The following is a 14,470-nucleotide window of genomic DNA, read 5'->3' on the forward strand; positions in this document are numbered from 1 at the left end:
TAGCGTGCATCCCCCCCAAATGTCTCCATACCACATTCACTGATATCTAGCAAAAAGCTCTGGAGAAAAAGTTATTATCAGATTGGGGACTGGGAAGTTAATAAAAAAATATATAGGAAAACGTGAATTTATTTTTTTTCTCACTATGCTGGAGAGACCCATTTACTGGCAGCACATGTTTCTTTCTAGCTCCTACCCAAATTCATCCTCTGCAAGTCATAAGGGTCAGGCTCAACTTTCTTAATGTACACAAACAACCCCAGAACTGGAGTCTGGCCATGCTGGTAATTGTAACATTTCCTTGGCCCAGCCCGCTGCAAGGAGGATGGGGCCCAGCTTCTTTGAAGGCTGATATTGGTCAGAGAGAGAGAGAGAGAGAGAGAAGGAAAAAAGTTTCCTAGAAAGTCTTGCTCAAACTGAAGTATCCCACCTATGTGCCTTTAAAAATAATTTCAAAATAAAAATGCTAGCATGTATTTAAGCAGGCCCATTGTTAGGTCAGAAGATGAATTGGCAGGAGTGGATGGAAATGTACCGCTGTATTAACATAGCAATTTCATGCAAGGCAGTATTGAAAGAGCCATAAACAACCAGCTGGCTGTAGATGTGTATATCTAATTGCGTACATGAAGCCTGGCCTGATAAAAGACAGAATTGTTTCCTCTTTCTATTCCACTATCCTCCCTCCCTCCTCCCTTCCTTCCTTCGTTTTTTAAGAAGCAACTGAATCTATTTTGAAGTAACTTTTTGCATCACACTGTCCTTTATTTCTTAAAAATTAAACTGTCCTAAAATGGTTTGTAAAAAGTTGGATCTGTTGCAAAAATGAAACCTCTCAAGGATGAAAGCAGTCAGTGGAACCTGCAGTTTATTTGCCATATATATGTGCTTGGGCCTTTTTTTTTTTTCTTTCTTTCCTTTTCCTTTCCTTTCCTTTCCTTTCCTTTCCTTTCCTTTCCTTTCCTTTCCTTTCCTTTCCTTTCCTTTCCTTTTTTTTTTAAATGGAAACCAAAAGGAATGTGGGACTTCCAGCCTTCATTCTTCTGTTTTATGGTAGTCAGGAATTGACTTCGGTGGTTCAAATTCAAGGGCTCCACAGCTGTCTTTTCTGTGCTTCTTCGCAGGAAGCTGACAAATCATATACTTTAAACCGGGCATTAAAAGAGGCAACAGCGCAGGGCTGGTTCAAACTTATATCTACCTATTAAGAGCAGTAAATTATTCACACACCTAGAGGAAAGAGCCTCAGACATCATGCCCCACATACTTTTAGCCACAAGCCTTTAGATCTTTTCTGTTCGCCACCAAAGGAGTTGAATAAAACGGGGAAGTAATTCTACCCCAAGGACAAAAGTGGGGGGGAAGAAAGGGGCTGGTCGGAGGTGAACACACTTCCTTTTCATTAGATGTGGAGTGGAGCGCCCTTCCCAGCCAGCCCTACTGCAAATAACATCACCTAGGCAGGTTTCAGCCTATTGAGGGGGAGGGGGGGCTGAGGGGGGCGCGAATAGATGAGGAATAATGACCCTTGTAAACAATACCTTTAGTAGTGTGCTATTAGTATGAATATTACTCTGTAAGAGACAACTTGGAGGTTCTCTGATATTTTAATTGAAAGCTGGGAGGGACCAAAGGAGGGTCCAACTCCTCCAAGTAACACAAAGGACAAGGCTTGGAAGCTGAGATTTGCATCAGTGCCACGACGTCCTTTTCATCATTTGATAGGTAAAGGTGGATGAGTTTTGAGGAGCAGCAGCACTTTCCTTTGGGCATGACTGGAAAGTTACCCATCCAAAGGAAGAGATGCATAAAACAGCCCAACACTAGATATCTGGGGTGAGGACAGCACTGAAGGCAGGTTTAATCCTTTGGCTTAAGAAACATGGTAATGCTCTCTGGACTTTGCTCCAGTTTATCCTGAAAGGTCCCTAATAAAGTCTCTGGTAGCACCCTTTCTGATTCACACATTGGTAGCACATTTTATTAAAAGGTGCTTGCAGACGCCTGATTTTGGCTGCCATAGACTAACATCGTTCTCCTCCTGCAATATCAATAAAGACTCTAAATTTAAAACACTTCCAATAGAGCCATCTTGGCTTTAGATGGCATGCCTCAATGCCAGGTGTACGATCCTGGGAAGGATGCTTCACTCCACATCCCATCTCTCTCTCTCTCCCACACACACACACAGACCCATAGAATCTTTCAGCCCCTCTAACCATCACCCCTCACACTAACAAGGTTGTGGTCTTTTATGAGATATGGTCATTCAAACTGATTTCTCTCTTTTTGTAAAATATCTTGCTTATTAACTGCAGGTTCCCTTTTGGCTCTAGTTGATGCTGAATCCTCCCCAGAAAATAGTCCTGAAAACTAGATTTACCTGCCAACTAGCCCCTATCTGTTGGCTTGAAAGTCAAACAAGGCCACCCAAATCAAAATAAATCAATGAAAATAAATCATCAGGGCAAATCACATCATCTTAGAGTGGGTCCTTTTTTTGTTGTTGTTTTTCCTAGAATTGCATTTTAAAATATTCATCCCAGCCTTTCTTCTTTGCAAATGCTGCACAAACAACATTCTCAATGTATTATTGCATACCAGCCACTACATTTCTGGACTTCCATATTTATTCCTGTGAATTTAGTTTCCTACAACACATATTGACAGGATATCATTACTAAAGTCATTTTACTCTCCTGATACTACGTGAATTTTCTTATGGGGCTTTTAAACTGTCCAAAAGTGGAGCCAGTGATGGCAGTTAAGGCTGGAGGATTTTATGTAAACAGAGCAAAGTTGTGGGTAATCCCCCCAGCCCACCACACTGCCCAATGGTGGAACAGACTGATTGAACAGAATGGAGCCAAAGGAATCAGCAAAAAAGTAATTTAAAGAAGACATACATAAAACTGGGTGCGGGGGGGGTGCGGGGGAGAGAAAATGACAAAGAGGCAACAGAATATTAGACAGCTCTTTTATTTCTATTAAACAAAAGTAGCCTGCAGCTTTAAAAATAACTAACTAACCACCCAGAGTCCCCCTTTTGGGGGGAGATGGGCGGTGATATAGATTTGAACAATACACACACACACACACACACACGCACTAAATATATTTTTGTTTGTTTTTAACTTTAAGCACCAAATCACTTGAAGTCCATGCTCATTTTTAAACGTCTGTCTCTTTTGGATGCTTCTATGGATATGTGAGTCACCTGATCCAACTATCCATATATATGGACAGTTATATATCTTTTATCGTGGTTTTCTGTATTAATACTGGGAAGAGGCCCTTAAATGAACTGTTGGTTGAAAGTCACTGGAAATGTCAATAAGAATACACCCCTCACAAATATATCTTCTTCCAGCTTTAAATCTTGGTGAGATACAAAAGGTGAAGAAAAAGACCCAAAGCTTGGATACAAGGACAAATGACTTTAATAAAACTCCTTAATTTCTACCATACACCCCTCCCCCAACTTAGCTGGGCAAATAAATTTGCAAGACCCTGTGAGCATATATTGATTGACAATAAACACTTACATTAAATATTCACTCAACCTCTCTTCCATGATAAATATTTAACTGAACTTTTTTTTAAAAAAAGGCTTTTGATCCTTTATCAATCCTTGCCTTAATTCACTGGTTCTTCATCTTGAGCTAGCCTCTTTTCTGCCAGGGCTTCTCATGAATAGGTCATGAATCTAGGCCTGACTAGGCTCCAGCTTTGGGTTTCCAACTCTGGAAAAGTTTTAAAGTTTGAACCACCACTCAACCACTCCGGTGGGGCTGCTGAAGGATGTTTTCTCATGGGTTGCTGCCTACCTGAGATGAAGCTAATGCAACCAGATCATCCGTCAGTGGGTGAGACCGGTGACTAATTGCTCCCTCCCCTCCCCTCCCCTCCCCTCATGGACAAGATACATGGATGGTCACATCCCCAAATGGAGACCTTGAGAAATATTTGAAAAACACACTGAAGAATCTGTATCCAGTCCTCTGAGCTTCTAGTAATTCAATCTCCGTTAAAGGGGGGGGGGGAGGAAAAGCGGGGAGAGAGATAATCCAGCACTTAAAATATGACTAGCATGGGAAAGGAACACACATGTGAGGGGGAGATTACAGCTAAAGCCTTTGGTAGACCCTCCCACCCCCGAGCTCACTCCCACGCTGCTACCCCGCATCGGAATCCCCCCCAACCCCAACCCCTGACAGCAGAATCAAAGCGGAAGAGGAAGAGGAAGAGGGAACTTCCTAAGCCATCCCTTGGTGCCTGCTCTGAATGCTGACAAGGGGTGTGCCTGGCAGAAAATGAATACAAATCTGCGATTGATTTTCATAATGTTTCTGCGGTGTTTGAAAACCAATCGTTTGAACCTCTGAGATCTTACCTAAGTGAACCACTCCTACGCTTCCAAGTGCTTCCAAACTGATATATGGCAATATCTACTTTGGATCACGTGTCCCGGAGAGCGCGACTAAGACGGATAGCGCGTCATCTCGCCTTCCCAAATTTTTCCCCCTCTGCACCTCGGATCCCCAACATCTATCTATAGGAGCAAGCCAGAAAAGGAGAGAGATGTTTAACTCGGTCAACCTCGGGAACTTCTGCTCCCAGTCGCGCAAGGAGCGGAGCGGCGACTTCGGGGAGCGAGCAGGTTGCGCTTCCAACCTCTACCTCCCTAGCTGCACCTATTACGTCCCCGAATTTTCCACCGTGTCATCCTTCCTGCCCCAGGCCCCGTCTCGCCAGATCTCCTACCCTTACTCCGCCAACCTCTCCCAAGTGCAGCCCGTGCGGGAGGTCTCCTACGGGCTGGACCCCTCGAATAAATGGCACCCTAGGAGCAGCTACGCCTCGTGTTACTCCGCCGAGGAGCTGATGCACCGGGACTGCCTCCCGCCGGCCACCATGACCGAGATGCTGATGAAGAACGAGAGCGCCTACGGCCACCACCATGCCCCCGGCACCAACCCCCCGGCGCCCACCGGCTTCTACTCCGGCGGGAACAAAAACAGCGTCCTGCCGCAGGGCTTCGACCGCTTCTTCGAGAACGCCTATTGCGCGGCCGAGAACCCGCCGGAGGGCTGCCCGCAGAAGCCCCCGAGCAAGCTGGAGAGCGACGCCGAGCCCGCCGCCCTGTCATCCCGCGGCGAGCAGGGCGTCGACCCGGAAGACGAGGAGGAAAGCCCCAACCCGGGCTCGGCAGCCTCTGCGTCCTCGGCCAACAAGGACGCCGGCAAAGCCAGCGGCGCCAGTAGGTAGCGCGGGAGCGGAGCGAGCGAGCGCCGCCGTAAATGGGAAAGGTGAAGGGACTGGCCCGCTGTTTTGTCGGCCAGGTTTTATGTGGAGTTTTATAAGCGTTCAAAGGGGTTTTATGATAAGCTGCGAAGCTCGGGCTTGCAACGGGAGGAATGTTTACGAGGGGAACAGCTCTGGAAGAGAAGAGAAGGGGAGACGGGAGGCGCAGATCTGGGAGCTCCGAGTCGGGGAAACTGGAAAAGCCCGCCGGGATGGCAAATATTAACTTTGATCATGAACTTACACAGGCGTGTTGACGGGGTTTGGTCCCAGGCGTTCGGGGGTAAAAGGCGATGGGGTAGAACAGGGCTTGTGCTTCCTCCCCTCCCGAGCAGGCAGAGAGAGATGCAGGCGGGCAGGACGATTTATTATTATTATTATTATTATTATTATTATTATTATTATTATTATTATTTAAAATGCACGTGTGCTCTGTGTGTGCGCGCGCGTAAGAGTGGGGAAGAGCAACACCTTCAGGTCATCAGTACAATCTTGGTTTGCTTTGCCTGCAAAATCGCACTGATCTTTCTCCAAGCCTAGGCGAAGTACCCTTTTAATTTGTTTATGCAGTTTTACTTTGCTACTAAAAGAACTTTGCTGACATCTGGGATCACAAACGCACGCACGCGCGCACACAGAAACACACGCGGAACATCTCAGAGGCTATACACGCCCCCCCCAAACGCACACATTTATCCTTCTTTGAAAACGTGGATCGAAGCAATTGATCAGACATGTGTCCTTATGCCATTGATTTTCATTCATAACAATTGAATGGGACGGTAAAATATGGTCCGACTGTCTGCGCACGTCTACGTTTTATTTGCCACTGGAGTGCGGAAAGCACAGTGTTTCCTTTCTCCCCTGTTCTTGGGCGGGGATTCGGTTCAGGTCTGTGGCCTCGATTTTCTTTGTGCGTGAAAATGTTGTGCTGGGGGTCTGCGGAGGGTGGCACTCCAGTTAATCAGAGCGCCCTGCCTAATCCTGCTCTGCTGCGGGCGGGACTGGTGCTGAACTGGGCAAGACCAAGAAGAGGGTCTGCTTCCCAACTGTTCCGGGGGCTCCCTTCGCCTCCCCGAGAGTCGACTGTATTGCAGATGTCTGAACTTTGGGCTCTCATTCCGAGGGCCAAGCCCAGGGTGGCAAATTGTCGTAGATTTAAAAACTGAGCGGGAAAGACTATCCACATGGTTGTAATAGGCTGCACATGCTGGCCAGAACTTTGCACACAATGTCGGGTATGTTGCTAGATGTGTGTATGTGTGTGTGTGTGAATGAACTTGGGTGGAAGGATATGTGTGTGCGCGTGAGCTCTCGTTTGTGGGGGGAAAAAGGTTAGGATTTCGCAGGATACTTTGCTTAGCTAGTTTCCTGCCTTCTCTCTCGCTCTCTTTCCCCCTTAAGGTGCCCCCCGTACGAGGAAGAAGCGATGTCCCTATTCGAAATTCCAAATCAGAGAGCTCGAAAGGGAATTTTTCTTCAACGTCTACATCAACAAAGAGAAAAGGCTGCAGCTGTCTCGGATGTTGAATCTCACTGATCGGCAGGTTAAAATTTGGTTTCAGAACAGAAGGATGAAAGAAAAAAAACTCAGCAGAGACCGCCTGCAGTATTTCTCGGGAAATCCCTTATTGTGAACTTTCTTTCATTTTATTACCCTTTTGTAAACAAAAATTAAAAATTAAAAAAAAAATCCTCTGCTCGTTGAAGTATTCTGTGTATGAAGAAGGGACAATATTGCAAGTACGGTTTGACGGTGGAGACTGCAAACAACCCCAAGTTTTAAATCTTTTCCTTCCTTAGATTTGTATTTTTGGGAACTGTTTGGGGCATAATAATAATATAAAAAGTCTTGTATAGTCCCTTCTACCGTTACCTAAACCTTGAAGAGGACTGAATATTTGTATGAACTTCTAATGAATGTTTAGTCTTGAAGAATGGGAATCGTTGTTGTTATTATTATTATTATTATTGTTATTATTATTATTATTGTTCTCCTTTCTCATTACCATCCCTCAAATTCCTCATCTTCTCCATTCTTTGGGGAAACCTACAGAGCTATGTTCAGAAAATGCTATTTGGTGGTCCTTATTTGTGTGAGTTCCAACACATTCCCCACCCAAAGATTTCAATCTTCAGCTGGGAGGAAGGCTCTGGGTGAGTCTGTGTGGATAGGGGTGTGTGTGTGTGTGTGTGTGTAGATGCAAGAGCAGGTGAGTGTGTAGGTAAGCGCGCATGTATGCAGGTGTGTAGATGACCCCTTGTCCCTCCATACACACGCACACCTCTTCATCAGGGTCCCGCGGCTGTACCTGCTAAGGACCGCTGCTCCTTGAAAACTGATTTAAATCGCCTTTCCAAGAATTGGCATCACTATAATAGCGTAAATTCCATTGATTCCCTCATAGACATGTGATATATACACACGGAGGCAGCCCCGGTTGGGTTTTCTCCTCCACCCCGTTTCTGCATCTGGGGTCGGGGTGGGGGTGGGGGTGGATCGGGAGGAAGTGGAATGGACTACAATAAATTTGCAATAACTGTCTCTTAAATAGTGTGTAAATGCATTTCCCTCCCTCCCCTGGACATGAGAGACCAGCAAACAGCAACAAGGACAAGAACAGCTACGGCAACCGGCAACCGCAGTTATAAATAAATCTTGGTGTATGTAAAGAACTGAATCCAGGGCAACTCTGTGAAATTCTATGGCAAATAAAGAGATTTCAAGCTGTTCTATATTATGATTTTATTTGACCATTTTATTAGTATTTCCCTCTTAAAAGACAAACTGTGGTCAGCGCAGTGTGGACTTTCCTACAGGAGTTCAAATGCCGAAACAGCAAAGGTGTGCATTTGCTGTAGGAGTGCATGAATATCTGTGTGGCAGAGAAAGAGTTGTGCAAAATAAATCACTGTATGTGTGTATACAAATATGGACATATATAACACAAAGGCATCCTGTGTGGGGCTGTGTATATACCCACATTAATATGAACCTTCTGTGTTTAACTAGACATTTGTTGTGGAGTTCATTGTTTTTTCATTGCTGCATTTACATTTATAGGAGTTTCTTGGCCCAATAATACTGCTCTATGTTTGGCTCCAGATGTCTTTGTCTGTTTCCCCAATGCAGTAATGTTTTTGTTTCTTTATTTTCCCATCTCTTTCCTCCCCACCCCTGCAAGAACGATATATTGCAATATGCTGAAATGGTGGTTAATGAGCAATATTGCAATATTTTTCCCCCAGTGTCATTATGGTGGTGCTTAACGAGCGCATCTCTGTCTGCCCCGACAAAGAAGTTGAAATTCTCTTAACGTCAAGGATAAAGTACCTCCCCCCTCCCCGCCCCGCTTCCCCTCGTGCAAGGCGCAAATACAAAGTCAAGTACTTAATTCCTTCTCTTAAGCAAAACAAGTTCAACCTCAGGACGTGGGACAGAAGTGCAATTTTATGTTTGCATGTCAATAAGCCCCCTCCCACCCCTGCTCGGAGAACCTCGATTTGCTAACAGTGCAAGATAAATAAGAAGAAAATCCCTAAACTAGTTTGGTGCATGTTTTAATTGTAGGGGTGTGGGGGTATCACAGAGAGACGAAGGGAGGGAGGGAGGGAGGGAGTCTAATATTCCCCATCGTGTAGACTCTTCCAGTCTACATTTGCCACTGGATCTTGGTCAGTCCTTGTGTAATTTCCCTGCAGTGTCTGCAAGTGTGCAGTCTCTGGATAAAGTGATAACAGAGATCAAAATTTGTCTTCTCATACAGCGGCTGATAACCTCCGTAACACAGATTATATTCAATGAAAAGACTTCGAAGGTACCTTTTGGGTTTCATTAAGCTATGGGAAAACCCACATATGTATGCTTAGTTCGCAAGTTTAAAGCGGGTGAGAAACTTTAGCTTGCTTGATAGATCATTTCCAATTTCATCACGAAAGGATTATATGAACAGGAATGTTTTCTATTAGTGAGGTGAGGAATATCTCTATCTATCATCTCTATCTATCTATCTATCTTTGTCTCAAACACACAGAAATACTGAATGGGATTTGTTCTGCCTCCCACTCTCTCTATCCTGTTTGGGGCGTCCTTCTTTCCAGCCAACACTTGAGCCTAAAATGCCAAACTGATAAGCTTCCTCAAAGATTCAGTAAGTGTGCTCATATGTTTAATATAAAGACGTCTTATAGAAGATTATTTAATAAACTAGCCAAAAAATATTGAAAGGCTGGTGAAACCCAGGTTAAAAAACTGAGGGGCACTACTGCACACAAAGAGAGAAAGAATGGAAGAAAGAAAGAAAGAAAGAAAGAAAGAAAGAAAGAGAGAGAAAGAGAGAGAGAGAAAGAGAGAAAGAAAGAGAGAAACCGACTGACCGACAGACAGACCGAAAAAGAGACAGAGAGTGTCCGGGAACTGAGAAAACAAAATGGCGCGCCACTCCAAGGTGCCCTTCTTCCTTTGCCAAAGCGGGGGCGAAACCTTTCCAAGGTTAAGGAAAACTTCAGTCTAGGTGCAATAAGGCGCATCTCGCTCGGTCCCAAAGTCCAGTCAAGATACCTTCACAGCGGCAGTTTTGTCTGGACAAAGGAGGCGACTAGTCTAGACGTTGTAATAAAGCCTGCAGCCCTAAACAACTTACTTTTCCTTAATGACCACCGTCTGGCCATAGAAAAAGACTTCCGCAGTAAATAGTAAACAAATAAGGGTGCCTTTGCCGAGCCTGTCTCCAGCCCCCTCCCCCTTCTGCTCAGCACACACACGCTCTCATTCCGATCTCTCCCCTTTCCTCCCCTTCGCCCCCCGCCCCCCTCCTCTTCCACATCTTTTTGCCAGGGCTACGACACAATGAAACTGGAGGCCTAGTTCAAAGTTTTCTCCAGCTAAAATGGAATGCCAGTTGTAAAATCCAAGTTTATAGACCATGTGGGACTTTACAAGGGTATTAAGAAGCCGTGCGAGGTAGGACTAACCCGCTAATGCGCTTTCTTGGGGAGGGGAAAGAAGGAAGGTTGCTCTGGGGTTCCTTTCTCTTCTTTGGATGCGGGAATGGGGATCGGGAAGAAGGCCACCGTGGAGGGGCACCCTGTATGGTTGAGTCCTGAGAGGTGACTCTGTTTTCACCCTCCCTAAACTCGGGGCATCTAGCGGCAAAAGTCCGAGCAGCCAAATATCCTGGTGCACTAAGATTCTACTTGTTGAGGGGGAGGGGGAGAAAACGAGGGGGTGCAAGAAGGAAAAAAAGTGAATATATGATGTCTTTGAACTTCAAGGGAGTCAAGTCCATCACCTTTAACCCTTTTGTAATAAACCGGAATCAGAAAGGCCTTTAGTCGCCTTTTTCAATGCTCCCGCCTACTGAGTTCAAGTAAGTGGACTGGCCGGGGTGTGCATGTACGTGCGCGTGTGTGCCTGTGAGTGCCACCCAAATTTCGAACCAAGCCGTGGTGTTTATGATCCTTAATATTTAACTCAGCTGCTCAGTAGTTTCATGTATCTAGAGAAAAGGTGGGCATTAACACATATACACCGAGACACCCGTAGCCACATACGAGGTTTATGATTGTTATAAAACCTTTTAATATCTTAACGCATGGAAAGTTTGTATAACTTTGTTTGGCATAAAAGTTTTACAACCAGGCACCCCCTCCCGACGACCTCTCTCCTTTCCCGTCCGTCTCTTCCTCTTCCGCCGCGTCCCCCACCCCCCGCCCCCGCTCCCGCTCCCCGCCATTCCTACCAGCTTTTGAGCCTTTGCAGAAGGCAACTTTTATTTTTTCAGTCGGAGAGATCGGAGGAGAAAGGCTTCCTCGGAGGCCGGGGATTGCAGGGAAAAGCCACTTTAATGACCCCCAGGCTAATTGCAGGGGAACTCTCCGTCTGGCTGCCAATACACACGCGCGCGCGCGCGCGCGCGCACACGCACGCACGCACCCCGCAAGCCAACCTGTTTCCTGCTCCTGCTAGGAATCCCGCCTGAACTTACTGGACGCTGTTTAGGAGGCAGTCTTGGTGGGAAGGCTAGTGAGAAAGGTGAGGGGGGGGGGGAGGCGAGCTCCGAGTCAGCTACTGGGAGGACCCACAGCTGCCTTTAGGTCGGCTGGAGGGCAAGAAATGTCTCCTCCCGATTTTCTTAGCGCGGCGTGTGCTAATTTGTTTGCTAGCTGCAAGCTTCACCTGCAACGCCACTGGCGGGGTGGAATGAATTCGTCCGGGGTGGGTGCGAGAAGAGGCCGGCGGGCTTCGGCGAATGTACCTGGGTTCGGGAGGCTAGATCTGTGGCGGGCAGGCCGGAGCGCCTCCGCTGAGGAACGTGACGGCGCGAGCAGACCCGGGCTCCCCAGGGCGAGTCCTTATTCGGGGGCATCACGTGAACCGCGCCACCCTTTGGGGAGCAGTCCCGCACAGGCCCGCAAGATACGCGCCCGAGGCAACGTTTCCGAGTGGACTGCCCGCGGAGTTTCTGGTTAGGCTCGGGAACTTGGCCAGCTTGGAGCCCCGAAGCCCGAGGAACCGAGGCAGTGGCTTTGGCAAGTGGACTTGAAGCTCGCCGCGTCGTCGCTTGGCTGTGGACTTTGGGAGGGGGAGGCGGGGGCTGACTGAGTTGATTTGTTCTCGAGTGAACTTTGCGGGAGGCACCTCTGAGCGGCCCGGAAGGCACCGAGCCCTCTCTTTGTGCGTAAATAAAATCCCCACCGATCCCCACTTTGCTAGAGGAACTGAGGCTGGGGAAACTTGTAGATCAGCTCCTCTCTCAACAATTAAATGTGCCATTAATTTTGCCTCTTGCTTTCTTTTTTCGCACATCTGACTGGAGCAAAACTTTCTGACAGAAGAGAGGTAGTCTCATTGAAGGAATTAATGAATGCATGGTAGACAGGTAGACAGAGATTCGTGTGCAATTAATGACTAACACTGAACAAACGAAAACTGCTAGCCTTTTCATCTTCCAGCTTAGATAATATTTCTGAGCAAATCTGAACTTTCTCTGAATCTGAAAAGGAACCAGGCATAGCTTTAACCTTCTTACTGGAAGCGAGCTAACCCACTCCTCCCTCAAGATGGCGACTCATTAAGGCCCTTTTTATACGCTTTTAATAAAGGTGGATCATGTATGGATGGTCAACATATGTTGGACTTAAGCACTGCTTCTCTGTTTTTGATAACTCACAAATCATACCATGAAATCACAAGAATGCAGCTTGGAGCCCAGAAAGGTCTTGGAATCTTTGCTACAGGAAATGAAAATGGATCACAGTTTGATGGAAGCTGCTCAAAATGTTTCTGTGGTTTGTTTTGTTTAGCGTTTTGTTTGTTTTAGAAAAAATAAACAGTAGATGTAATTTATAGAAGAAGAAAAGGCAGGCAGGCAGGCAGGCATATGTGCCCTGGTCTTGAGCCATTATTCTTCAAGATTTTTAATATAAATCTTAAGACTTGGTCCAAATGATCTTTGCAGTAATTGGATGGGCATGTGTCAATTAAATTTTCCACACAAAAAAAGGCGAAATGTAAAAAGGGACAGATGGCAGCTAAGTCCAACAGTATACTTACAAGATATCCAACTCTCTCCAACCCACGCTAAGATCCACTTGGTTGAGTGAAACCAATCCCCTACTACCGCTGATCTTTAGAACATAGGGAGACAGAATGCAGCATGTAAACGCGTATGGTTCAGGTTTTATGTGAACAACTGTCTCTCACCTTAGGAGAAAGTATCATTCGTTTGAGAACAATGGGAACGGATGGAAAAAATAGGAAAGGAGAAGAGAATATGTATTTTGAAATAAATCCATTTTTACGCATTGTCTTTTAAAGTACACCTAACAATCAAGGGTGGTTGGAAAAGAGCCCCCCCCCCACTTCTATAATTCACAGTAATCTTTTGGTTCTTCTTTCAAAATAAATCTTATATATTTTATCACATTTAATTCTGTGTATCAATTCTTTTTCTAAAAATCTAATATCGTGTCTAAGTTCTCTTTCTTCCTTCCTTCCTTTCTTTCTTTCTTTCTTTCATTTCTTTTCTGATACACTCATTTAGTTTTTCATCAGAAAAGATTCAGCACTTATGGAAATACCATTTTAAGGGGAACAGAAAAAAATATATCTTCCTCTCTATATTTTCCCCTGTTAGATAATTTAGAATTTTTGAGCATTATGCCTTAAAATGCTGATACCAATAATATCAGGATGCTAATCAGGCAAAGTGCTTTGCCTTTCTATGCTATCAAAGCATTAAAAAAGGATTCTTTTCCATCTCCAGATTAAAGTCACGCTTAACTTCCAAAGTGAAAATGGAATTATATCATATATAGCAAATGAGATATATGATTTTCATTTTTCATCCTAAGACAGCCTGCAGGCTGCATTGTTCCCCGTCTATTTAATTGAAGAATTTGACACTGCATGAGTATTTTTGTGTGCATAGCTGCATATATGTAAATATTTATCTATATACAGACATAAATAGTGTGTGATAAATGTAATGTGATCAAGAATGTGAATACTGTAGAAGGAAGTTATTCGTGTCAACTTTAATTTCTGAGCTCACACACAAAGGGAGAATACCTGTGTGTGTGTGTGTGTGTTTATTCTACGTTGGGGGTAGAAATAACTAGAGCAGTTTTTCAATACCACCTCAAGGCATATAATATCATTCCATAATTCTTCAACTTAAGTTACACCAAAAGAAGGGAAGCAGTATAAGAGGGACTGTAAAGTTTGATAGATTTCTTGTGGTGATAGTTTACACTTTCTAAGCCAACATCTAAAGGCTTGGGTTTTATTTTTGCATCATTGTTATTGTACTCTCATGTACTTTGCCATAAATCAGAATATTTATTTCCTTCACAACACGGGGTATAATAGCCTGCAGAAATACAAATTTAAGATAATCATTAAAGTGTTCCTACGAAATACTTCTGAGAAGTGAAAATGAATGCTTATAATAAAAAATGCTAAGGTGGGGGGGAAGGTGGTTAAACATAGGGTGGGCATAAGAGGCGCTTTGCGGCATAACTCATGATTAAATAATTAAAAAAAGAGAACAGGTAAAATATTATGAACAGTTTGAGGTGGGTGCTTTTGCAGGAATTGCAAGACGCATGCACACACACTTATATATAATTTTAAGGGAAATGTGCAGCTCTAGGCATGGCTGTG

General features: G+C 44.9%; 1 protein-coding gene across 1 annotated transcript; it reads left to right on the plus strand.

Moving 5' to 3' along the window:
* The first annotated feature begins 4,581 nt into the window (after window positions 1-4,581).
* On the plus strand, window positions 4,582-6,941 carry HOXC11 (homeobox C11). The gene is made up of 2 exons (XM_063296592.1): window positions 4,582-5,260; window positions 6,709-6,941. Exons 1-2 carry the CDS (start codon window positions 4,582-4,584, stop codon window positions 6,939-6,941), a joined length of 912 nt encoding a protein of 303 aa, XP_063152662.1.
* Window positions 6,942-14,470: the final 7,529 nt, after the last annotated feature.

Source organism: Candoia aspera, chromosome 2 (genome assembly GCF_035149785.1).
Source record: "Candoia aspera isolate rCanAsp1 chromosome 2, rCanAsp1.hap2, whole genome shotgun sequence".
Lineage (NCBI taxonomy): Eukaryota > Metazoa > Chordata > Lepidosauria > Squamata > Boidae > Candoia > Candoia aspera.